We start from the raw sequence: 26,597 nt of genomic DNA, 5'->3' as shown, positions 1-26,597 counted from the left end.
TCCTCACTGAGACTGATACCCTGTAGAAGGCATGTGTTGGGCGCAGAAGGAGAGGACAAACAAATAATTTAATGACTATATTTCAAAGGCACAGCTGAACAGCATACATTTGGAATACATCACATGTACTTCTATTTTCAGCCATGTAGCATGAAGTTGAGTAGCTTTAGTGGAGTGAATAATATCTATCTATCTATCTATCTATCTATCTATCTATATATTCATCAATCTGTGAATCTGTGGGTTATTTCACTAAGCAGAGTCTCTAAGTTACCCAGATAACTTAAGCCAAAAGTCTGGCGTATTTGGTGAAGGACAATTGGGCAATATTCACTTTGGCAATTCTCACTTTTGGCTTAAATTAGGCAGTTTACTGAGAAATGCTGCTTTGTGAAATACCCCCCGGTGTCATTTATACAGCATACACAGCGTGTTTATGTAGGCCAGAGCTTTCAACAAGAAGTTGGCAGCATCAGCTCGAAGCAATGACAGATGAAGGACCATCTGAGGGAGATCTGTTTACAGTAAATCATATTTTCATTCCAAATGAGGCATGCATTAATCTACCTTCTGAAAATGGACAGACTGCTGGACAGGGAATTAGAAGATCAGTAAAAAGTAGAACAACATATTTTACAGATGTTCCCGTACATTGCAGGAAATGCATGGATCAAAAATCATGAACGTCTCACTGGATTACAGTAGAGACTAAAGCAGAGGGGCAAGTAAGACTCATCAGTAATGGCTTTAGCTAAAAAACAATATAGCATAGTTTTTTAAATGTTATCCTTCTGACATTCAGAAATGCGCTCGGTTTGTGGCGATGTCTTGGGAAAATTTTCTTCTTTGTTGTATGCTTGATGCCTGCAAACCAAAAAAAAACACATTTTAGAAAAGAATTGATCAAAAATGTTTAAAGAAGAAATATGATTCCACAAAAATTGCTTCATCAAAAAATAAAAATAATAATAAGTCTTCACCAGCCAAACAAACTAGGCCTGTCACAAGTATTTGATCTGACCAGAATTATGAAAACAACTTCTGACTGGTGCTGTAAAACCTTTAGAGGGCAGCAGTGAGTAATGTTTGTTTATTTAGCTTGTACTGTGTTTGTGGTCAGTTGGAAGCTACTAAGAGTTGACAGCTAGAAAGCAAGACAGCTAATCAGATTAATCTGATTTTACAATGAACAAAAAAACAAGATGGTGAAATTGCTAATCGCAATTATATGGCAATTAATCGTCAGTTAAAGGTGCAGTGTATAAAATTTAGTGGTATCTAGTTGAAGTGAATACCCTCCCTCACCCCTCCCTTTCTAAGCGTGTAGTACAACCTACAGTATCTGTCAGGTTTTCTGCTGTTGCCTGTCATGATTTCGTTCTGCTTCTTCATGTTTTCGTTTCCTTGAAGATGACGATTTACTCTCGTTTGCTTTTTCTAGTGCTAAATAATCAATGTGATCCTCCATTTGTCGAAATTTGGATTCTCAAACTTCTCACAACACAAAATAGTAAGCCAGCACCAGCAGCAACTACTGATTCTTCATCTTTCTTCGTTGTCCAACCGGTGCTGTAGCACCACCAAATTTCAGCTGCCACCTCATTGTAAAAAAACATGAAAGGCACTCTCCAAAGCCAGTGATTGGTTTGTCCACTTTGGGCTACTGTAGAAACATGGAAGAGGACCTGCTCGCTATGCAGATATGAAGGGCTCATTCTAAGCTAACAGAAACACAGTTCATAGTTACAGGTGATTATACACCAATGAAAATATGCTTTTGTGTACTATATTACATTTCTGCTGATAGATCCCCCTAAATCCTACACACTGCACCTTTATAAATTCATGATTGTGACAGGCGTACATAACAGCTCCCTGGCGTATGACATGTAACCCGTTAAGGCCGGAACATAAGCCCACACTTCAGTTCCTCACTCTCATAGCTTATTAGTTTAATAGTAATTGCTGAATAAATTATAGTAGTTACTGAAAAACAGGCCTTCAGCTTAAGGGGTTAATTCTTATTCTAAATACTTTATGGAAATGTTAATTGAAATGAAATGATCAGTTTGGTTATGACTGTTATATTAAGGGAACATCAGCTCACCTTTTTCTTGGCCTTATCTATTGACAGTCCCGACGCACTGAGAGCAGCAATCTTACTCTCAATATCCGACACCTGGGAAGAAAAAATGTACTTGGCTTTAGTAAAATAAGATAGATAAAGAGTAATCACTGACCACTGACAAGAAACCAACTATGTACATTCATAAGACTCCATATAATGCTCAGTATGTACTGTAAATATACAGTGTATACCGTTATTGGCAGAATAGTACTGTAAATATACTGTGTTGTACCATAAGTTGTTTACTGTTTTTCTACGGCCTTAATATCACAGAAACTGCTGTCGGAATAAAACCTCACATCTCCATTTTAGTATTTTTGTACTTTTTTCTTAAAATGACGACATGCTAAATTTCCATGATGAATAGACCAATAGAAATCCTCCAAAATTACTAGGACAAAAGTCGAGTTCTATTAAATTCACAGATATGGAAAGTTACTATTTTGAAGGTATGTTGTTTTGTTCCGACAGTGACGTTATGTACCTGTATATCTACAGTAATTATTTCTGACAGAAATGTTTCTGAAGCTGAAGAGTACAGAAAGTGTACAACTACACTAAACTAGAACTAGAATTGCTGTGAAGGTCAGTTCAGTTTCCAGTACTTTACTGCCCAACTCTAGCTGTCTGGCTACTATGAGGCAACTGGTGCACTCACATAAGGATCTGTTACCCAGAGAGCTCAGGCAATGCTGACCCAAATTCATCGGGGGCTACACTGGATCTAGAGCACTGCCCCCTGATTCACTGACTCCACCTTTTATACAGTTGTATGCGAAGGTTTATGCAGCCCTGGTCAAATTACACGTTTTGTTTATTTTTGCATTGGAAATAAGTGAACATATTGTTTATAGAAAACACATATCTGCACATTTCAATGCAGTTAGAGTTCATTTGCTGAATTTAACTTGGACACTGGACACTGGAATACAATAAAACATAAGATACAGCGATAACAAAAAATATGGAATAATTTTATTTTTTATGTCAATTTTTTCCACTATGTTAAACTCAGCACATAACTAGAAATTGTGCACTACAATAAGCAGAAGATTACCATATTTAAGTTCTTTCTCTGTAGAGGCTGTGTTATTTTAACTTGAATTAACAAAACATGTATTTTGACTGTTCAAACTTCTGCATTTGACTATATATAGACCATCAAAGCCAATCTAATCATTGTCAGTATCTCACTTTTCTATTATATCTCATGTTTACATAGACTGTATTTGAAATCTTCTTCTCATAAAATCTGGCATGTTTTGCGCTAATGTTGTAAAATTTGAAACATGGTCCTAATTTTCAGAGAATTTTAGCATCAGCTCTGAGAATTAATAGGAAAATACAATAACATACCGTAATTTAGGAAAACAGTATGTTATTGTGAATTGTATTGTACATTACCGTAAAAGTACAGCAAAGTTTTTAGATTTAGTCTTTTATTACTGATTTCAGTCAGAATGGCTCTTACCTCACTCTCCGTGCTCTGGACCTTTGCAGCGGCTACTGCAAGCTGGTCCTCCAGTTCAGACAGTTCAGAGTCGGTTACTGGGCCAATGTAATTGTTCTTAGCGTTTTGTTCGATCTTCCTTAACCTCCGCTCCATTTCAAAGGACTTCCCCGCTGTCAGATACACCTGCAAGAGAGCGGATAGCGTCATGAGAAGAGGCTGATCAGCTATTCTGTAAAAGGTACAAAATGATGCATATTCCTTTGATCTCCTTAGCAATTTTATCCAATTTTACTCCCTCTAGTTTATGGATATATTACACTAAGACTTATGTATGTGTTAAATATTAAAAGTATCTGCGATCTTACATTTTCCTCAAGCTCCCTGTACGCATCATCAGCTTTCTTTACATCTGTGCCCGCTAACTGAGGTCTGTCATTAGGGTTTGAGGGGGCCAACTCGGTCATAGCGCTTTCAGTGGCATTAAGGGTTCTTAGAACCTCAGTTGTGATGTCGCAAAGCGCCGCCGCAGTGGATCTCTGAAAGCCATGTAAAGGGAACAGCAATTAGCTGAGAGGAGAGGAGGCTTACTAACATAGCAAGGCTATATTGGGGTGCCTTAGTCTTCTTCATGCTTTAGTTACAGTACATGAGCTGCCAGTTTTGGAAAGGAAGACCCGTTAATTACTGCTACTGATATAGCTTTAAAGGGTCTGGCACTCACTGCTCTCACAGCTCTCATAATGAAGAGGTAGGCTGGTAACAGTGCATTAAAAGCTGAACACCAATAAATAATAAAAAGTACTTGCAGCATAAAAGGTTAAACATATCCAACAACATCATGATGAAAACCACAAAACCGCTAAGCCTGTTTAGCTGGAGTTAGTACTGGCGATAACAAAAGAAGGTTGTACTTTTAGATGAATTATTTCTCATTCATAGCTTTTTGAAACAAGCTGGGAAATTCAGTGCAGATTCTAGACCTTCAATCAAAACCTTATTTGTGTTCCTAAGTAGAAAAGGAGATATTTTATATTTCATATTTATTTGAACTAGATAAAAACTTTTATTGCATGCAATCTTGGTATGCGGAAAAGAAAAAACATCTTTTTTGCTATTTCTTCACATAGAAACAAACAGAAAAAGGAAGAAAAGCTGACTCGAATATTTAGGTGCAGAATGTAAAGTGAGGCTGAAGCCCAGCTGCTCGCACATGGTGTGTTGCTATGATAGAAAGCATGATTGTAGCCCTCTCATTCAAATAAAGCTTTTTACATCACTTTTTAGCTGGACACTTGCGTCAGACTACGCTGGACAGTGATAGCGAGAGACCTATGGATAAATCAACAAGCAGCAAACTGACAATAGCAGCAGCAAAGTGGAAAGCAGCAGTTCCTTTAAGAACCTCTGCTGTAACAAGAATCCACAAGCTGGATGAACATGAGTAAGAAGCTACAATCACTGTGGTGTTGGAATCATTTGCTGTATATATGATACATATCATATGTAATTTAAATATGTATGATAGAACATGCAGTGACTATTGCTCTCACTGGACGTCGGCGATGAAAATCAGAAATGGCATTCGCTCTATGGAAATCAATTGATTTGAATCCTGCATTCACATGATGAAAATAATGTTATTGAATTATTGAAAGTAATATGGATGCATATCATCCACTAAAGTAACTATAACAATATTCACTGCTTTTTAAGTGGGTAATTATTTGTGTGGGGTCCCAATTTAGGCTAAATAAATGATGATTAAAATAATAATGTAATTAATCACAATTAATTATTTTTATTGTTTGACATCTCTAAATTATTTACATAACAAAATGTGTCATATATCAACATAATTACTTTTAAACAACAATACTGACATTAGACCTCTAGAAAAATGCCACTTTTAAGTTTCTTCCGCAGAGGATGTGTTAACTTATTTTCACTTGACCAGAAAATTGACCAGGGATGTTCAAAATATTGTAATGACTGTATAGTGAGGAGTTCTTACCTTTTGTGCTTCGGTGGGCATCTCATCACTGGAAGAGCTCAGTTCTGCTTCCTGTGCCAGAGGAGCCGGTGGGCCCTGTTCACCGTAGAGACCACCTCTCACACCAGAGCCCTTGTACTGGGATAGCTTCTTGGGCTCGTCCTCATCAGAAGACAGAGCCTTGTCACTCATCAGCTCATCCAACTTCTTCTTCAGCTTCTCCTCCTCCAGCTGGCTTGCGGAGGGCTGGGCTGGCTGTGTGTGTGTGTGGGGGGGGGAGTATGGAGATAAACACACGATTGATAGGTTAAGCAGAAGAATAACCAGCATCAGGTGTTTCAATATTGCTAAATAGCTAAGTTAACATAGCCTACACCACTAGCTCCTCAACCCTGATTACTCTAAAGGACTTGCTGTCAACTTTTTCCCTGTTGTACTTGCCATACAGTACTGTGCAAAAGTCTTGGGCATCTGGGCAGGAAGCATGTATTTGTAAAAAAAAATGGAAAGAAACAACAATAAATGAACAAATAATACAGTGTGATTGTATGTCTGCCACTTTTTACAGTTACCATTCAACACCTGCTTTAGCTAATCAATCCCTTAAATTAAATCAGAAGTGCTTCTGTTGGATTTTCACAAATCCATACAGTGGCTGGAGTCAGCACGAAGCCAGAAAGCAAACCTGTGTTCTTCTGACTGTATTTAAAAACAATAGATGTTTTGTTACATTTTACTATATTAATATTCATTTGTATTTATTGTCATATAATAACAGTGTTTTTACTGGTGTGAAGACCTGAGCGACTTTCACCACAGCCAGATCGTTATGGCCAGACGACTGTGTCGGAGCATCTCCGAGATGGCAAGGCATGTGGGGTGCTCACGGTCAATACTGGTCAGTATCTAATGACAGTGGCCCGAGGAGGGACAAACCATGAACCAGCAACAGGGTGTTGGGTGCCCAAGGCTCATCATTGTGCAAGGGCAACAAAGACTACATCAATCAGGCACAACATTATGACCACCTCCTTGTTTCTACACTCATTGTCCATTTTATCAGCTCCACTTACTATATAGGTGCACTTTGTAGTTCTACAGTTACAGACTGTAGTCCATCTGTTTCTCTGCATACTTTGTTAGCCCCCTTTTACCCTGTTCTTCAGTGGTCAGGACCCCCATGGACCCTCACAGAGCAGGTACTATTTGGGTGGTGGATCATTCTCAGCACTGCAGTAACACTGATGTGGTGGTGGTGTGTTAGTGTGTGTTACGCTGGTCTGAGTGGATCAGACACAGCAGTGCTGCTGGAGTTTTTAAACACCTCAGTGTCACTGCTGGACTGAGAATAGTCCACCAACCAAACCTATCCAGCCAACAGCGTCCTGTGGGCAGCGTCCTGTGAAGGACTAGAGGATGACCAACACAAACTGTGCAGCAGCAGATGAGCTATCATCTCTGACTTTATATCTAAAAGGTGGACTGACAAGGTAGGAGTGTCTAATAGAGTGGACAGTGAGTGGACACAGTGTTTAAAAACTCCAGCAGCACTGCTGATCCACTCAGACCAGCGCAACACACACTAACACACCACCACCACCAGTGCTGCAGTGCTGAAAATGATCCACCACCCAAATAGTACCTGCTCTGTGAGGGTCCCTGGGGGTCCTGACCACTAAAGAACAGGGTAACAAAGTATGCAGAGAAACAGATGGACTACAGTCTGTAACTGTAGAACTACAAAGTGCACCTATACAGTAAGTGGAGCTGATAAAATGGACAATGAGCGTAGAAACAAGGAGGTGGTCATAATGTTATGCCTGACCGGTGTATATTGCCTGAGCTACTGTGGCACAAGTCACAGAATTTTTTAATGATGACTGTGTGTCACAACAAACAGTTTGGAGCAATGGACGAAGGTCGCCTGGTCCAACAAGTCACATTGTTTAGTTTACATCACGTGGCAACCAGGTATGTGTGAACCATTTACCTGGGGAAGTGATTCATACACTGTGGATAGAAGACAAGCTGATGGAGGGACAGTGATGCTCTGGACAATGTTCAGCTGGAAAACTCTGGGTCCAGACGTTTATGTGTCTGTCAATTTGACATGTGCCTCCTACTTAAATAACACTGCAGACTATCTACACTCCTTCATGGTAATGGTATTCACCCTGCCACGCTGCACTCATTGCTCATGGTTTGAGGAACATGACAAACAGTTCAAGCTGTTGCCCTGGCCTCCAAATTCCTCAGATGTCAATCCAATCAAGCATCTGTGGGACGTGCTGGAACAAGAAGTCTGATCTGCGACGGCTCCACCTCAAAACTTACAGGACTTAAAAGATCTACTGCTAATGCCAGAGACCACACGGCACCTTCAGAGGTCTTGTAGAGTTCATGCCTCAGCAGGTCGGAGCTGTTTTGGCAGCAAGTGGAGGAACAACAGCATATTAGGATGGTGGTCGTGATGTTTTGGCTCATTGGTGTATATCAACAAGTCAAGCTAATCGGTGACAACAATGGAGAGAAACAAATAGTGGTTGTAATCTTATATCCCAGTTGAATATGTCAGACAATCTTTTTACACATTTAAAAGTGATCTTTTAAATGGAAATGTACATATTTTGATTATTTTGTCCAATCTTGCAGAACCCATCAGTGGACAAAGCATGAACAGGTCAATTGGAGTCAGTTAGTATCTGTAGCTCCAAATTGCTCAAGGATATCTTTCTGGATGTGTTACAATGTTGTATTGGAGCTGTGTGGAGTGAATCTAAAGCTTCAAATGACTAAAGAACTAAACAAAATTGAACTACTGCTGAACACGCTGGCGTAAGCGTACTTAAAAAGAACTCGGTTCACGCCGTTCTGACATTCCACACATCCACCGTGCAGTATGTCCATCCATACATCATCTAAACCGCTTATCCTTCTGGGTCGCGGTGGGGTGCTGGAGCCTATCCCAGCTGTCATTGGGCGGAAGGCAGGATACACCTTGGACAGGCCGCCAGTCCATCGCAGGGCAGGGCAGACAGACAGACACATTCACACCTAGGGGCAGTTTAGCACATCCAATCAGCCTGACTGCATGTTTTTGGACTGTGGGAGGAAACCAGAGTACCCAGAGGAAACCCACGCAGACATGGGGAGAACAGGCAAACTCCACACAGAAACGACCCTGGTCGCCCGGCCGGGAATCAAACACACACCATTCTTGCTGTGAGGCGACAGCGCTACCCACTGTGCCACCGTGCCGCCCTCCACCGTGCAGTGATCCAGGTAAAGATATGGAGGCCTTAAAGCAAATAATGTGGCGATTTGAAGTTCTGTTTAGCAGACAGCACACGCTGTATCATACAGACTCAGACCAACTTGCTGTTTCGGCCAAAAAGTCACTGTTTTGCTTGAAAGCACTGTTTTAATTTAAAGTATACTGCCAGGTGTTCTAACACTTAGGCTGTTAATGAAGTAATGTTTTTTTTTTTATTTGAGGATCCCATTTCGTAGTGCAAAATTTCAACCACTACCCTGTAACTCAGTTCCAAGGGGTTAGGGTGACACTCGAAAACAAGGCGTAGGGGTAAAAAGAAGAAATTGGATTGGGCTTTTGTCTTAACCATCAATCAGTCCCACCAAACATGCGTAACTCATTGGTATAGTGTAGCAACTTATTATTTCTAACATTTTAATGTTTTTTAACGTTAATTCTGCCTTAATTTAAGCATATTATACACACTTAGCTTAATAACACTACTTACCCTTGATTAAGTGATTCAGGCTATTAAAATATCCTGCCTGTAGTTTCAATACTGGCAGCATTTTCTGTCAAATTCTCCTACATATAGTTTTATGTAGGGACCTACCTGTGCACTGCGGCAGGACATTCCGACAAGGCAGGACAATTTGTCAGAACACTGGTTTAACTTGTGACTTCAACCGAGCATCTTTCTGAGAGGTCTGTGGTTTTTATGATAAGTGCTTGCAGCAAATGACTCCCACTTTAATTATTTGGTTCCTACCCCAAAATGATGAGGTAGATCAGAGTTCAACTCCAGTCAAACTGCCTGAATTTCAAGAAGTATATATGCCTTGTTGAATGACTTTACCTGATCATGAGGTATGGTCATCTTCTCCTCCAGACGATTCAGGAGACTCTCAATGGCAGACATTCTCTTGTTTAGCTCATTAATCTGCATTCAAGCAGAGAGAGAGAGAGAGAGAGAGAGAGAGAGGGACACAGAGTAGTGACAAACAAAATGACTCTTGTTACTGCGGAAACCCAATTAGCTTCAGATTCAGCAAATATTTCACACTTAACCCATCGAGCCCTGTTAAAATTAAAACATGCACGCCATCGCTGGGCCTTGGCTTGAAACCCTCTACAGTGTTCAGAGAAAGTTCCACATCGACATTCATGCCCTGGTACACTGATTCATGAATGCAATTGCTTTTTCACGCATGCCAGTGGCTATTTTCCCTGGAAGCATACCGGAGGAGCATTCTGGTGGATGTTCTCCTGGGATGAGGCACGGCTGCGGCGGCGTGAGGGGAGCTGATAGACGGGGAAGCGATACCCGTCCTCCTCCTCAGAGGTGTCCAGGTAGTGAGAGCGCTGAGGCAAGGTGGAGTTGATCTTCGACAGAGAGCGAGCACGCACCATCCTGTGCTCTGAGTAAAGGCCATCATCTAAACGAGAAGAGAAAAGAATGATCTCAGCATCTATTATAGATAGACGGGTGATAAATTAAAGGGAAAACCTGAATGAATGAGGGTAGAACATAACAAGTGCCCTCTAGATGGGTGTACTGCAAGATGCAATTAGGCACCTAACATCCTACACACTTAAAAAGATGGTTCTTCAAGGGTTCTTTAGGTTCTATTTAGAATTATGAGTTCTATATAGAGCTATTGCATGATGAAATAGTTCTTTCCATGGTGAAATGCTTCTTCAGACTGATGGAGAATGTGTTGTATATCACTGTTGTCGGAAGAAAACCTTGTATCTCCAAAATGGTAACTTTACAGGAGAAGGAAAAAACTTACTTTACTTTTAATGTAAGTCAATGGAACCAGACCTTTTTTCAAGTCATTTTGGGCCGTTTCTTTTGGTCAGTTCATCATGAAATTTACATCCAATGTAAAGAGCAACAGGCATTTTCAAATTATGTCAAAAACTAAAAAAAATCAAGGTAACACTTTACTGCAGGGTGCTGTTTATAAGGCTACATGACATTTACATAAGCTTGTCATGACAACTGACATAACCCTAACCAGTATGCTTATTTCAATAGGTGTCATCTGTCATAAAGACTACTTTAGCAAATTTTGATCAAAACTGGCAAATGTAACCTTTATAGCAAATGACGCCTATTGGAATAAGCACTAATAAACATTTATGTAGGGTTATGTCAGTTGTCATGACAAGCTTATGTAGGTGTCATAAAGCCTTATGACAGCACCCTACAGTAAAATGTTACCAAAATCAATTCAAAAATGGAGATACAAGGTTTTGTTCCGACAGCAGCGATATGGTTCTATATGTCACAGAAGCGTTCTTCTATTGTTACAAGCTTGACATCAGAACCCCAAAACAGCTCTATACTAAACCATATACAACATTGCCTTTACTAAAAACCCCTGAAGGACCATCCTTTTAAGTGTATACTTTGGTCTGTGACATGAATAAAAATGCTCAGCAGGCCCAGTTGACCTAGGCATTGAATGGCGAGAGGAAAAGATCTAGCTAACTTCAAAAGAAGGTTCATTATTGTGGAATGGCAGGAGCTTCAGTTACAAGGACTGTGCACCCAGCGAGTGCTTCAATAAGAAATGAAAGCAAGTGAAAACATCAAAATATAGCTAATATTTCTCATTATGAGAATGGTGTAAGAATAATATACGATTATTTAACTTATTTCTAGACTTTTTTTTACTTGTTTTACATTTTATCATATGAAAGTGTTTTATTTAACTGGCAGATAAGTTCACTTGTTTCAAGCATTCTTCCTTGAAACAAGCAAAATGATCTGCATTATGTTATAAAACAAGTAATAGAATCTGCCAACAGAATAAAACACTATAGCTGGATAAAATGACTTAAAACAAGTCAAGATGCATAGAAATTCAGATCACTGAAGGCTAGCTATGCAATTCTGGGCTTATTGGAAAGGGCATGTCACGCTCTACTGACCTGTGGAATTTGGCTTCGTCATGGATTCAGCATTTTTAAAGTCGCTTTTTACAAAGCTTTCCCTTCTCCTGTAATTTTGTTCATGACGTCATCAGCGATTAGTCAATAAGTCATGCAACCCCTACCACTCGGAAGAGCGTCACACCTACGTTTTAGAAGTGGCCACTCGCAGTGCAGGGGAGGAGGGGATAGAGAACAGTGGATTATTTAACTGAAACCCATTGACCCTCGGCTAGGTTAGCTTCAGCGTGTGAATCGGTTAACCATGCATTTTTTTAACATAACTACATACATTTTGTGAATAGCTGCTTTGTCGGCTTTAAACTTTGCTTTGGAATTATGGTGTATTCTTGTTTTTGTTGCTAGCTGTGTAGCATTTAGCTTGCTAACCAGAAAGCCATTAGAATAAAATAATAAAGTTGAATCAGCAGCCATGTATAACACATGGAGTAGTTTGCAATGTAAAGCCCAGCAAATCAAATGTTACAGTTAGGAAATAAGCATTCATGCTATGTAAACAGCTTTGTCCATTTTTTGGGGCTTGAAAAGGGAAATGAATCAGGTTACACTGATTTCTGCACAGAAGGATCTACACCAGAGGTCACTAATAGGCGGACCGCGGTCTGAGTCCGGACCCAGACGCTGTCCTATGCGGACTTGGACCTATAACTGATAAACAATGGATAATTATTTAATTTCAACGGGGTGGTCCTGTTTTAATCAGCGTAACTTTTCTAGCCTTTATGGTAGCTTTAGCAGCCTGGGAGACTCACAGACCAATCGCATGCGTTGCAAATATCACACATGATGCTACTCAGCCAATCAGATCTGTGTATTATGATGAGCACTGAGACTCCAGTGAGTGACACACACACAGGGGAGGGACGAGGCGAGAAACAGCAGTCAGAGAGGAAAGTGAGTCAGAGGGAAGTTATTTCACATGGCGTGATCTAAAAAGAGAGAAAACTGACAATAAATATTGTTGAAATATGACTGAATTGCACTTTATTTGATTTGACATTCAGTTGTTGACTGTATAAGATACTGATATACCTACTAGGCTACTTCAGTAAACAGTCTATGGCACTGAATCATGATGCAAGTTAGACATTATGATGTTTCGGACCTTTGCTTGAGGGAACTGAGTAGCACCTCTGCCTTCTATGCTGTAGACTGGGGTTCAATCCCTGCCTGGATGAGCACCCTACACTATACCTATACGAGTCCTTGGGTGAGACTCCTATAGTACAGTAAATAGTAAGTCGGTCTGGATAAGAGTGTCTGCTAAATGCTGTAAATGTAAGGCACACTGAATCTGTTCTGATGATTCTTGAAGGCCTTAATAAGATGCTTCATGTTGACCTCTCCTTTGTCACCTGTCTGTAGGGAGAAGTTATTATTTAATAAAATAACAAAAAATGAGTCACTTAAGTGGTTCAGTCTTTGAACAGCAGTGTTAGCAGTGTGTAAACAGCTTCATTAACCTGGGCGTGAGAAGCGGTCAAGACTCTTCCTGCGATTCATGCGATGATGATGTTGATGGTGATGGTACATGTCGGGGGTGTATTCGAAATCATTGCGCACCAGTCCGCGCTCATCCTGGATATACTGAGAGAGTAAAGCAATTAAAAAACGAATGTAATGACTGTTTTAAGTGAATTTGATTTAAATGAATTAAAGCACTCTTGCCTGCATAGACTGCCGCCGGGAGTGGCTACCGTATTCGTCCATGTCCAGGTCCATTGGGTGGACGGAGAGCAGACGCTTTGTTTTTCGTATCTCAAGAGGACAAAGCATGTAGGATTTTAGGATATAAGACACATATTGTGCGAACAGATAGGAGGTGAGATTTGATTTCTACCTGTTTATAGCGTTGGGCTTCTGTTGCATCCATATGGTCGTCATCATGGCCATTGTACGCATCTAAAAGGTGGGTAATGTGGCAACACATATTCTTTATTGTGATAAACTGTGTACATTTTCCTGAGCTCATTGCAAATATTGACTGTTTTTCTAAAACTGGCCAACTGTGTAGTGAACAGTCTGATCGGCTGTTTGGCCACTATTCACATTTTTTATTCAATTTTTTTCCTCTGGTCCCTTATTTTGTTGAATAAAAACAAGATTTAATGTACTTATGGTGCAGTTTTTTGGCATTTTTTAAAAAATGTGTTTTGTTTTCTCTGTGTATTGCTTCAGTTACAAACTGTTAGCAAACCTCCTAAGAACTAAGGGAGCACGGGGAGCAACCTAATGCAGGGCACAAATTAACACAGACTTTTTACGTTGTTAAAGAAGGTCAAGCAGCGTGAGTTTCTGGCCACATCACCACATTTTCTAGCCGCGGTCTCCCACCAAAATTCAGAGAGATTCATTAGGGTTTTAAAGAGATCTGTGCCAAAGAGTGTTTTCAGGGCATGTAAGTCATTTTTTTCAACACAAGTTTTTTTCGGTTACTAAGCTGTTTGTGTAAATCACAAAATCCAACCTTGTATTACTGTAATCACCATCTTGTTGCCTGCAATGTAGCATCATTGTGAAGCATGTGACAAGCAACAGCGAGCGCTAGTTAGGCTTAAGTACAGCCTCCGTGCTGCGGGGTTAGCTGTAACACAGCATTACAGCTAAGCCACCTTTAGTAAACGAAGACAAATAAAGTACATTTTCTCTTTTTGTTTTATATGTTTACACAGATTTTAAAATACAAACGAGAAACCATCAGAAAACAGGGATTGTCTTCTACTTTATTAGTGTCAGATGTTTATATTTTGGTTTTAAATACGTTTATTAATGAAATTGCCGTTATCAGTCGGTAAAGCTGTAGTTATTCAGAAACAATGTTCATATTTTACTGATGTGTGTTTTTATTTGTTGTCCTTAACTGGACAAACAATAAATCTGTCATTGTTTGACACACAGTCTCATATCAGTTTTCATATATAATTTAATGTGTGTGTATCAGTCGATCTGTCTTATATAGATGATATAATGCAGTTTGATGTGAAAATATATTTGTTTCTTGCAACACAGAATTATCTAAAACTAACTTTGTTTGCATTAATTCAACAGACTTTTCTAGCAGGTGTTAAACTGACCCTCTGTCTGTTACAGTGAACACCACCTATGGGGTAAATTGTAACATTGCGCTTCCCATCATTTTGGGTGGAACTGTACATGAACGATAGGCACTAGAAACAAAGTTCAAGTGTTGGTTTGTAGCAGAGATGTTTATGTTACTTGTATAAAAATATGATTATTCCAGCTTAAATATTTTTAAAGTTATTCAACAAAAGCCAAAATGTGTAAGGTTGTGTCCCGCTCTCCCCTACATATCGTATCATGAAGATGTCTTTATTGCCATATAGACACTGGACTGCATGTTACAAAGAGTCAATAGAATTTGACTTAGCAAACAACTGCTCTTAGATTTGCAACACAAGTCATCTGTTTGTCAACTCACTGCGGACGTCTGGCATGCTTTGTGTGTCATCGTCACGGCGACCTGGACAAACAAAGCAGAATAATGTGAACGCTAATCCTGCGCCTTCTGGGAACCCCCAGTGTTTCATTCCAGTAGGCTTTTCACAGAGCCAGCCAGGCAGAACCCATAAGAGAACAGTCATATTATTCAGCTTCAGGCTAGAACATTAGCACTCATATTAGTTTTACTGTATTTATATGGCTTTATTGTAGTTACATGGCTGAAAGAGTAGCAACTTAATAGCAAACGTTATGCACATGCAGATACCATAGATGAGTAACAGCAAGGAACCAGACAGAACCAGAGCCAAAGTAAATAAGCCCCCTTTAGAGTTGAGAATGGGATGGTTATTGGTTTCAAATTCTTGATGGAATTCAATTGAAATACTAGAGTCTCCATGCAAAGCACATGCTGGGATAATGCATATTTACATAGATATAATCTAAACAAAAACAGCAGCAGTGCTGGGCATTTTATTTTATTCGTAATAGAGATGTGTTATATCTTATATCTTATATCTATTGCTCAATGTTGCCTCAGGGCAACAAACCCATTTCCCTTCATTTACAATGACAGATATTTAATGTCTGTGAAAAGGTGGATCATAAAGGAAAGAGTTTGAATAAACCAATAAAAAAATCTTCTGCTGGCTCACACTGTCTTATGGTGGGCAGTTTCAAACCTCTTTCTAGCTGCTCATGTGTGACACGCATTGCTCCAGACAGTTTACCTTTTTTGCCATTTTTTTATCTATCCAAAAATATGATGCACATCTGTTAGATTCTAAAGGTATATATATATATATATATTTATGTTTTTTTGTGTTATAAGAAATTTCTTAAATAGTTATGTTGCCCAGAAGCAACATGCGACAGTGGACTCGACAGAGCAAGTAAATGAAGTGTCGCTTATATAGCTACTTGACAGTACACTGCACAAAAACTCAAAAATTATAAATGATAAACAGCTATTTTTCATTTAGAATCATTTTTGAGTGTTTGTTTATATAGGAAATATTACCAATTTAACAATATGACAAGCTACAAGCCCATTCTGGTAAATTCTGTCATAGAGCAGTCAGCATGCAGTACACCGTATCAATCCATCTTTCAATATTTTAAATAAGTTTTAGTATTTAAATATCAATAAACTGTGTAGTTACCCAGTTATCCTGTTTTTTATTGTGACACTCTGTATCATTTCTTTCCATTGTCGCACAATGTTGCCTAAAGGCAACATAGTCCAAAAGGACCTCCACACACATTTTTTTAAGACAACAAATGTGGGTTTTGATCATTTTAATAATTGATCTTGATTTAATATTTATATCATTATAAAAAAATAAAACTATTTAATTGTCCTTATTATGTGTACAATAGAGAGATGAAGAAATATACGAGGTTCTATAAAACATATATCAGTGTAGTTCCTGTGGAGAATTAGTTTTGATGTATTTCACTGCTTTTAAATGTTTTCTGTATATTTTACTTTAATAATACTTTAATAAAACTGAAATCTGTGATAACTGTGGTCACTGATATCATGATAGGATATTCTCAGTGCTGTGCAGTGCTATGTGGTGCTATGCATTGTAAACATGTTTTCCATTTCTCTATAACATGTCTCATCATGCAAGTCACAGCAGTAATAAACATCCTCAACAGACCCTGTTCAGACCCCAGAACAGCATGTGATCTGCTATTACGTCAGGGTTATGGGTACAGCCCTCCAGCTCTACCAGATCAGCAAGTCACTGGCCTAATATCCTGCTTTGTGGCAGGAGCAATGCAGGCTTAGCTTTAACTGACCAGTGCTGTCAAGCTTGTCTGGTAGCCCCTCATGTGAGAACCAGACTCTCATATGACTTTCACTAGTGATTTATGGTGAATGGATGGTTTAAAGTATTTACTGTAGGGCAGATAAGAAAACAACTCAGCCCTCTTCTTATAAATCGTCTGTTTCTGGTGTTCTTGTACAGTCAGATACCAGTAAAATGGACAAATTCGGCAACAAATTGGCCAAACAAATTGTTAGTGAATTGTGCAAAGAAACAAAGAAGTGCCTCTTCAGGCTCCTCAGTGTAAAAGCGTATCAGGTTTGCTTGGCAGATCCATGGAAAATGATAATAACACGGTGTGATGATGCGAAAGGTCATTCTGACACATTGCGGGCTATCAGCATGTTTTTTATAGCACTCACCCTCTTCATTTAATCTCTTGTAGAGTGACCTCATCACCTTGGCACTGCCGAAGCGCTTGAAGCGAGAGCGCACGTTGTCATGGTACCACCCGAGGGTTCCGATTTTCAGGACCCTGTGCAAACAAGAAGTTGTTTCAAGGTTAAAAGAGCTTAAACTACTACTTGATTGATTTTATACATATTGCTGCTGTTGAGCAAAAACACTGCATCTACATTTTTGTCATATATTTACTTTTTTGCATAATTCGAAAACTCCAGTTATCCTTTGTTTGCATTGTGTTAAAATTTCAAGAAAAACAGACCAACAGAAATGGACCAAGATTACTTGGAAAACAATCTTTTTACATTAACTTCCATTTTAAGTTAGGAATGTTTTTCCTCCTCCTGTAAAGCTGCCATTTGGAGAGAGGATATTTTGTTCTGACAATGACGATATGATATTAAATCAGATCCCAACATACAGCATGGATTCAGTCAGTGTGTGGCAGTGGCGAGCTGGTTTGGACCAAAGGAGCAGCGTAGTCTTCTAGCATTTAGTCACACAAGGCTTTAATCACAGAATTTAATTTTTTTTTCCTGCAATCTGATCTAGTAGTTTGTAGTGGTTTTAGTTTTACTGAAATCTGTGTTATACTCCTGAAAGAGAATGATTAAAGACATGAAACTAAAACATAATGTTTTACTTTTGCTGTTTTATTGACAAGCAAAACTAGGGAAACTTCCCTTGCTGGATGTTTGCAACTTCCTACAAGATTCTTCATGCAGTCTTATAACCAAATGCAGATCTTTTTGGGATTTCTAATAGTTCAGAAATGTATGCAAATAATTATTTGACCTATTATGAACTGTGAAGCATAAATGAACTGAAATAAACTTCTACAATCACATAAATGAACTCCTATAATGAATCACAATTACATTTCTTAAGAACATATATGCAAAGAATGTATAATGTAATATATTTACATGTATAGTGTACTTTAAAAATAACTGCGATGATACTACACTGACTCCCGTACTTTTGATGATACCACGTACGAACAACAACACCGGTAGCTGTGAAAAGCTGTGAGAATATTCTACAGATACCAATACTGTATTGACGTGCCAGAATCTGAATTAAAGTGCTGATACTGTTACTGGTACTGATATCAGTGTAACACTATTACTAACAATACTCACTATTATATACTGCAGTGTCAATATTGGAGCTGATGCAGATATTAGTATCTGGTATAAACAGAGTGCAGGTACTACGGTAAGTGTACCTTATAAAATGAGTGTAGGTACAAGGGAGGTGTCCCTAATAAACTGACAACTCTTTGTATATAAGCTCCCCAAAGGACTCACCTGGACATTCGACAGGGGTCACAAACCCAGCCACATTCTTTCTTGCTGTAGCGGCTGCAGCTCTTACAGGTGTACAGGTGGCAGTCCAGGCACTGGCGTCTGCTGTTGACCAGGAACTTGAAGGGCTGCAAGCAGTGGATGCAGTGGGAATCAGCCAGGTTAGACTGAGAGCCCAGCAACTCCCGCTTTGTATCCTCCTTCTCGATCTTAGTCCTCAACGTCCTGAAAGACCCAAGATCATGTTTGGATGTCTTACCAATGCAATTTTTGATACCACTGCTTGAAGCATGCATGAGGCGAAAAGCAGGGGCTTGAGCATTCAACATGCCGGGTTTAGTTAATCCAGTATACAGCGATGTTAAATACACACTGTAACATTATCGTGAGCAATTTTTCTTTCAACTTTCTGCAGACCCCCTAGTGGCCACTGGTGGAATGTAATTAATACAATGAAAAAGTGACTGTGTGTTGAGCTGCTAGTGAGCAATGAGGGGGGAATCTGAGAACCTCCTGCAATCCTCTCCACAAAGACTATGTGCTGAGATAAAATGGACAACATAACTGAGACTTTCATATCAAACAATTGTGTACACCCCTAAAAAAGATGGTGCTTCAAGGGTTCTTTAGCAAAGAAAATGGATTATATAGAACCAGGAACACTCAAAGAACCCTTCGTATGATTAAAGGATTCTTTGCATCACGAAAGGGTTTTTCAGACTGATGGACAATGTGTAGATGGTTCTATATATAACATTTTTGAAAATGCTGTCAAGCTTGTAACAATAGAGGAACCCTTTGGGTGCTATATAGAACCCATTTCAAAAAGACTCTATATAGAACAATCTACAGCACATTCATGCACATTTTCCATCAATCTGAAGAACTTTCATGATGCAATGAACCCTTTAATCATGCAAAGGGTTCTTTCGGTGTTCATGGTTCTATACGGTCTTTGAAGAACTATTTTCTTCACTTTAGAACCCTTGAAGAACCATCTTTGTGTACCACCAAAAAATTGATCACAAAATACGTTTCTTTGTAAATGTTGACTTGCTTGCTCACCAGTTCAGTTGTTTTTTGTAAATCACACACATTTAAATATAAAATCTAAATATGTTCCATCAATGTTCTAAAGAAAAACGAAGATTGTTTATAAACTTAGCTCCTTCAGAACAGGTGGAAAAAAGGGGTTGAAATCCCATCACTGCAGACCAGTAACTGCAGTTTCACCAGAGATTATTTTAGATGTACAGATCAGCTCTGCTTTCACAGGCTGCTTCTACACTGTCATGCTCTGATCACCTGATACAGGCTTTCCTCTGAGACAGGTCAACAGAAACAGCACAGCAAAGAAAGGAAAGGTCACAGCTTTTACCTCCATCAAAACAGATGAGTCCATGAAAACTAAGAAGTGCTAATAAGTATTTTTACTTAAATCAGAATTCATCTTTAACACAGTGTAAGTCAAAAAAGCAAGTTTTTTTATTTTTCATTTTTTAACACAGGCATTTTGCATGTCTGTACAGACAGCCATTGAAGTTCCATCTCAAATACAGGAGTTAATATGTACTAAATGAAGGTTTATTAATATCAAACTCTCGCCATGCTCAGATGTATATCTGTTACCACATTAACACCAAATATAATCGCGCACAATATGTTGAACTCCCCAGGCTGAACTACATATTTTGTTAATTTTCTAAGTGAAAAGTTAACACATCCTCTACAACCATACTAACAGGGCTGTTACTACAATTACAGTTTAGTGAACAAACTAACTGCCGAATTCCTTTCATTTGTGACTTCCCCATCTCCCCAATCTTCTATAACCTACTATTACTTTAACTGATTTAACTCCAGTTGCCCTGTTTAAGTTTATTTAATTAATCATTTAACTATTTATCTGTCTGTCTGTCTGTCTGTCTGTCTATCTATCTATCTATCTATCTATCTATCTATTAGGTGTGCGGGGAAAACTCGATTCGGATGCGAACGATTCTGAATCGATTCATAAATGTCAAAAATCGATTTTCTAAATATTTATTTTGTAACGTAATGTTGACGGAACGCAAAAGGCGGAACTGGAAGTGGGTAAGTGCGGCGCCCGGACAGTCTGTGGCGGCACATAACAAAAACACTACTGGATGAGCGAGAAATCCGACTGACACCCTCTGCGTTAAAGCCAGGTTAGGGGTCGCAACCCAAATGTTAAGAAGGGACATTTTGTCCTTTCAACAAAGTCAAACCACCTTAGGAGCCACAACATTTAATGTCCAGTATGTCTCAGTATGTGTTAATGTCCTAATATGGGCTAAAATATAAACGAGAGCGCAGATTTACTTCGCGCTGCTTTAAGCTTTAGCTTTAGCCGCTTTCCTCCCATCTCCGCCAGAAAACCTTTCCTCAAAACTAGAAGAGTCTCTTGTAAAATGTCTCAGCGTCCGGCTGTTTTATGAGGCTGAAGTCGCTTCTCATTCGCCAGTTTCTCGTTTTAATTTTCCCGTTCCATCTTAAATTCTGCCTTAGGCGTCGAATGTAACTGCTGCACCATTTAAGGTGGAACAGGAAAATTCGAAAGAGAAGCGAGTTCATTTTCGCATCTTTTTAGAGAAAGACAGTCTCTCAGCAGATTTAACCAACCGCTGCTTATAAATGCGAATAAGTCTCCAAATGTCCGTCTTAATCTGTTTTTTCGTTCGCTACTGGCGAGGCCAGACCTCGGGGCTGTGTGACCTGCTGTCTGCTGTCTGTTCTCAGTTGTTGAGAACCAGGGCTTTCGCGCTATGCTGCACACTTTGGAGCCGAGATTCAGCGTCCAGTCTTGAAAATACACCTCCCCCAACACACACACACGCACGCACACTCACACACACACACACACTCACTCACACACACGCACACTCACACACACACACACACACACGCACACTCTACAACGAGACCAAAACTGAAGTTATAAGATCACTAAAGAAAACGGGAAGGACGGCTGTAACGCGCTGCGTGGACACCCATCACCACTGGATCTTATTTCAGGGCAGCAGCGCATTTTATCGCAGATGAGTGGCAGCAGCGTCTCTGAATGAGAGCCTTCTAGTTCACTTGCCACATCACTTCCATTTGATTTATTGATAAAAGATATTTTAGATATTTAAAGCAAAGTATTTGTAATGATCCATAATGTGAATGCATTATGGATCATTACAAATACTTTGCTTTAAAACTACCAAGTCCTCAGACAGTAGGAATCTATCTATCTATCTATCTATCTATCTATCTATCTATCTATCTATCTATCTATCTCTCTGTCTGTCTGTGTGTCTCTCTGTCTGTCTATCTGTCTGGCTATCTATCTATCTATCTATCTGTGTGTCTCTCTATCTGTCTGGCTATCTATCTATCTGTGTGTCTCTATCTGTCTGGCTATCTATCTGTCTGTCTATCTATCTATCTATCTATCTATCTATCTATCTATCTATCTATCTATCTATCTCTCTGTCTGTCTGTGTGTCTCTCTATCTGTCTATCTATCTATCTATCTATCTATCTATCTATCTATCTATCTATCTATCTGTCTGTCTGTCTATCTGTCTGTCTGTCTGTCTATCTGTCTCTCTGTCCTCACTGATTACTGTAAAAGCACACATTAAACATACATTATAAAAGGCTGTTTGTACTAAACCTCATACATCTGTACTAAAACTCATGCAGCTCCTCATAATAAGACAAAAGTCTGATACCTGCTGATTTCTTAATAAAGTTAGCTACATGGTACTATACCTTCAATATGCCGGTTAACAGTGAACTTCCTCATGCTGGCTGTGGTTTGTTATGAGCAGGTAACACAATATAACTTTAATTTCACATCTGATCACTAATATAGCCAACAACGGAGCCTGTAGCCTAAACTGAGCAGCTACTGGAGTTGGACTAAAGCAGGCTGATTTAGCCAGCAATGAGCAGTCCAAACAAAAAAATGAAATACAAGGTTTGCATTTTACAGTCTTAAAATGTTCATTGCACTCATAAACTCTCAGCTAGCTACACTTTTATCATTGCATTGTTAGTCTTTTAAATATCATTTCCTATTTTATTTATGCATTTGAATGAATGTGATAAATTTAACAATGGAATACATAAAGCACTTAGCCTGGATGTGGCTTTGGAACTCCCACCTAGCAGTCTGAAGGTTCTCCAGCAGGGGGCACTATTAGCTTTAATGTTTGTCATCTAATGAGCATACATGTTTGCGGTGACAACTTCCAAAATGAGAAGTAAGAAGGTTTACTGTCTTACCGACTTGTTTTAGCCTTCCGCCTGCATGAAAATGCCTTTTGAGGTCGTGAAAAACAAACGTGGAAAATGTTCTCCAGAATGGAGATTTTAAAAACTCTGTTTCTGTGTTTTCTTATGTGTTTCTTGTTTTTTTTCTGTGTTTTGCGTATTTTTGAAAATGTTGACATCACACATGCTTGTTTACTGCTCTTTGACAAGGGGTAAACATGCTTTAAGGCCCTGCATGTCTGACCGGGCTGATTCTGTGTGCTCGGTAATATCAGGTTTGACTACATGATATTACTGACCACACAAACTATTTAATTGCTTCATGAATTGAGGAGAAATAAGTTCAATAGCAATGCAAACTTCTTATAGAATCAAACTACTATCTATAGCACGTGCACTTCCTTGTTAGATTTGTTTGTGTCATTTCTTTCATACTTCTACATCTTTCACACTAAGTAAAAGAGCGTTTCTGAAGGCAATGGAGAAGTCAGCTTCAGGCCTTATTGACCTTGATAACAGTATGACTTAGATGATAGTGTTGGTGTTTTATGTTTGAAAGAGTATAGTGCAAAAGGAGGAGTAGGTTTCACTTTATCCATCTGCACATATGAACACCTTACTGTACATATTGTACTTTCTGTAACCACTATCGCGCATCTTGCACATCTGGACACTCCATACCTAGACACTTTATTTTGGTACCAACATCTGCACATATTTATTCAATATTGTCATTATATGCCGTACAGTCATTATTGCACTGCCACGTTCATCTCAGGTTATAGATATTATAGATCTATCTATCTATCTATCTATCTATCTATCTATCTATCTATCTACCTACCTACCTACCTACCTACCTAATCCATGTATTGTTGAAACATTATGTATGATGTGAATTCTTTAGTTATTGACAAACCACTGGCTGCACTTTTTCTTTCCCTGATTAATCGACTAATCTAAACCACAAATGAACCGATTGATCGATTAGCGAAATCACTGTTTGTTGCAGCCCTAGTGCTGGCAAATGATATACTGGTCAAAGCTTATGACGTTATACTTTTTACTAGGCCTCTCTGGGCCTACACTAAATCTAGATACAGAAAGCTGTCCCCAGCTTCAGTGAGCAATACCTCAACACTAAAACTTGATGGCTGCCATTCTCTCTGGCAGCAGACATGACATAAGCTGACACTGACAAACCTGGTTCATGGGACGGGGGAAAAAGGCATATTTTTCAGACATAAGCAAGTGAAAAAGCAGTACCCAACAGAGAGGTCTTTGTGCAAAGGGAAAGAATAGTTCTCACAGCATCTTGTTTTCCCAGGCAGAGCCATGGAGCGATCTGGCCTTGTGACTTTGCCATGATCGTCATAATGGGAACTGCCTCACAACATGAGGCTTTTCACCCTTACATTCCGCTGCCCCTGACATATTCTATAGAAAGAACAAGGCGAGAGCGGTCATGATACTGCCTGCACATGCCCTTCAGGGTTGACAGTCACTAATTATAGAACGTGTGCACAATCCAGCCAGTCATTACAGCTGAGGTACCTGAACACATTCAGAGGAGCGAATGTGTGAATTAACTGGTGTTTCTAAACAGGCTCCCAAAGTAACGTCTTTAAGGCTCACCCGAGTCTTTCCTCTTCTTTCTTCCTCAGATCAAAATCCCTTTGGATGACCTCCCATACATGCTTGGCCTCCTCGTCCGTGAGCCTGGAGAGGTCCAGTTTCTTATCCATGCTAGATCTTTGTGTGGCCAGACAAAAAAAGGTGGGACAGGAAATGTATTGATGCCTTTGAACTTTGGTGTTGGTAAAGAGAGTGTACCCTAGACAACAAAGAAAAAAAAGGACTCTCAAACAAACCAAGCCTCACTTCTCACTCAAAGCTCTCTTACCAGCAGAAACTAGCATGATTGTCTTATAAATTATTTATGAATAAACCTTTATAAATGTATATGAATGTTTGAGCCAAAATACCTCCCACCACTTATCAAAGTCAAGTGTGCATAAGGAATAACTTATCAACTGTTGATGAAATTACTGATTGCATTATAACTGCAGGCTGTAAATGACTAAATAATTGTGCATGCATTACATTTAAAGATGAATGATGCCGTAACGGCAAAAGAAACCCACACTCTGCAAATATGTTAATGCTCTAATCCATAGTATTGATCTGCTGTTGCTCTTTAGAACTACGCATATTGCAACCATTTAATGATTACTGCAGCGTGCTAGAAGTAACTGGACCCAGCCAAATGAATCAACCCTGACAGGCACCTAATGCACTTAAGCAGCCATTAGAAACATTAGCCAAGCCCTTGATCTGTGTAACACTAAGCACATGAAATTTTTTCCGCTCTGGTGCTTCTCACTCAATAGAAAATCAGCTTTTAAGAGATAAAAATACAAAGAATTTCAGCAGCTATAGTGTCAGTGTGGATGTGAGAGGCAGTTGTTTTGGATAGTTACCCGTGTCCTTGTGGAAAACAGCTGCTGCTGTTGCCGAGTCCCTCGAAGCAGGAGCAATGAAATGCACAAATAGGCTGAAATAGTGCGGCTGTGTTAATCACATGCTTATATTTTCAAGCAAAAAAAGGAGGAGAGGACAACCGCCAACCTTCCTGCCTCCGGGAAATTGTCGTTCCTCCACAGCCTAGAGAAGAAAAAATCCATTGTGGTGAATATCACAGGCCTGTGTCTACATTTGTGAAAGAAACTTTCATACCGTCACTTATTTAAGGTGGTCTAACAGTAGCCCACTCTGTACCAGACTACAGCTTATTTTAGACCCTTTGTTTCTACTTTGTACTCCATTATGTTCTTAAATTACATATGTAAACTGGTTCCCATGCTACTTTATGAGCAAAGAACTGATAATGCTAAGAATGTGAACAAAACCCTACAGTAGTCTCTATGCTGCTAGACTTTACATTTGTACAGTGTATTGCTATCCATTGTTTGGCAAGCCCAGCGGTCGGCAACATATGGCTCCAGAGCGGCATGTGGCTCTGTTACTGCCCTGTTGTGGCTCCACAGCTGAATTAGATTTGTAGGTAAAAAATAAAATAATCCTCCTTTACAGTAAAATAAAGCTCTGCTGATCGTTCAACACAGTTTAACAATAAATGGTCTTAAACTCTGGAGTTAATGTAGAACTGCTAATTCATGCTTTAACCCTGAAGGTTGGCACACAGACTGCTGGTCACCATAGCAACGCAGATAACAGTCTCGCCTAGCTAGCAGCTAACGAAAAAACATAGAGAGAGATTTAAGACAAACATCGATAATTTGGTGACAAACCGACTTTGTAAGCACTTTTATAATCACTCCAGCTGGTTTCCTGATACGTTTAATCTCCAACAAGAAACTGTCAAACGCTAAAAAGTCACAAGGCTGAAGTCAGTTTCTTATTCACCAGCTTCCCATTTGAATTTTTCATTTTCCACCTTAAATGGTACAGCAGTTATATTCTGGTGCCTCAGGCTCCATTTAAGGTGGAACAGGAAATTCT

At 39.3% G+C, this 26,597-nt stretch overlaps 1 protein-coding gene across 3 annotated transcripts; it reads right to left on the bottom strand.

Annotated features, from left to right (window-relative positions):
* Positions 1 to 188: 188 nt before the first annotated feature.
* mlpha (melanophilin a) lies at positions 189 to 25,721 on the bottom strand. 3 transcript variants are annotated; one of them, XM_036569798.1, is made up of 15 exons: positions 25,556 to 25,721; positions 24,711 to 24,909; positions 18,795 to 19,016; positions 17,445 to 17,557; positions 15,225 to 15,266; positions 13,626 to 13,687; positions 13,454 to 13,543; positions 13,249 to 13,372; positions 10,064 to 10,260; positions 9,681 to 9,764; positions 5,593 to 5,826; positions 3,947 to 4,117; positions 3,600 to 3,764; positions 2,108 to 2,179; positions 189 to 864 (listed from the first exon to the last, which is right to left on the bottom strand). In XM_036569798.1, the coding sequence occupies exons 2-15, from the start codon at positions 24,818 to 24,820 to the stop codon at positions 799 to 801; spliced, it is 1,752 nt and encodes a 583-aa protein (XP_036425691.1). In that variant the 5' UTR covers positions 24,821 to 24,909; positions 25,556 to 25,721; the 3' UTR covers positions 189 to 798. The 3 variants fall into 3 exon arrangements, with proteins under 3 accessions (XP_036425691.1, XP_036425692.1, XP_036425693.1); XM_036569799.1 differs by having other exon boundaries at positions 24,711 to 24,827; XM_036569800.1 differs by lacking the exon at positions 3,947 to 4,117.
* Positions 25,722 to 26,597: the final 876 nt, after the last annotated feature.

The sequence above is a fragment of the Colossoma macropomum genome, unplaced genomic scaffold, assembly GCF_904425465.1.
Source record: "Colossoma macropomum unplaced genomic scaffold, Colossoma_macropomum, whole genome shotgun sequence".
NCBI lineage: Eukaryota > Metazoa > Chordata > Actinopteri > Characiformes > Serrasalmidae > Colossoma > Colossoma macropomum.
This window is presented reverse-complemented; position numbering and strand designations above follow the sequence as displayed.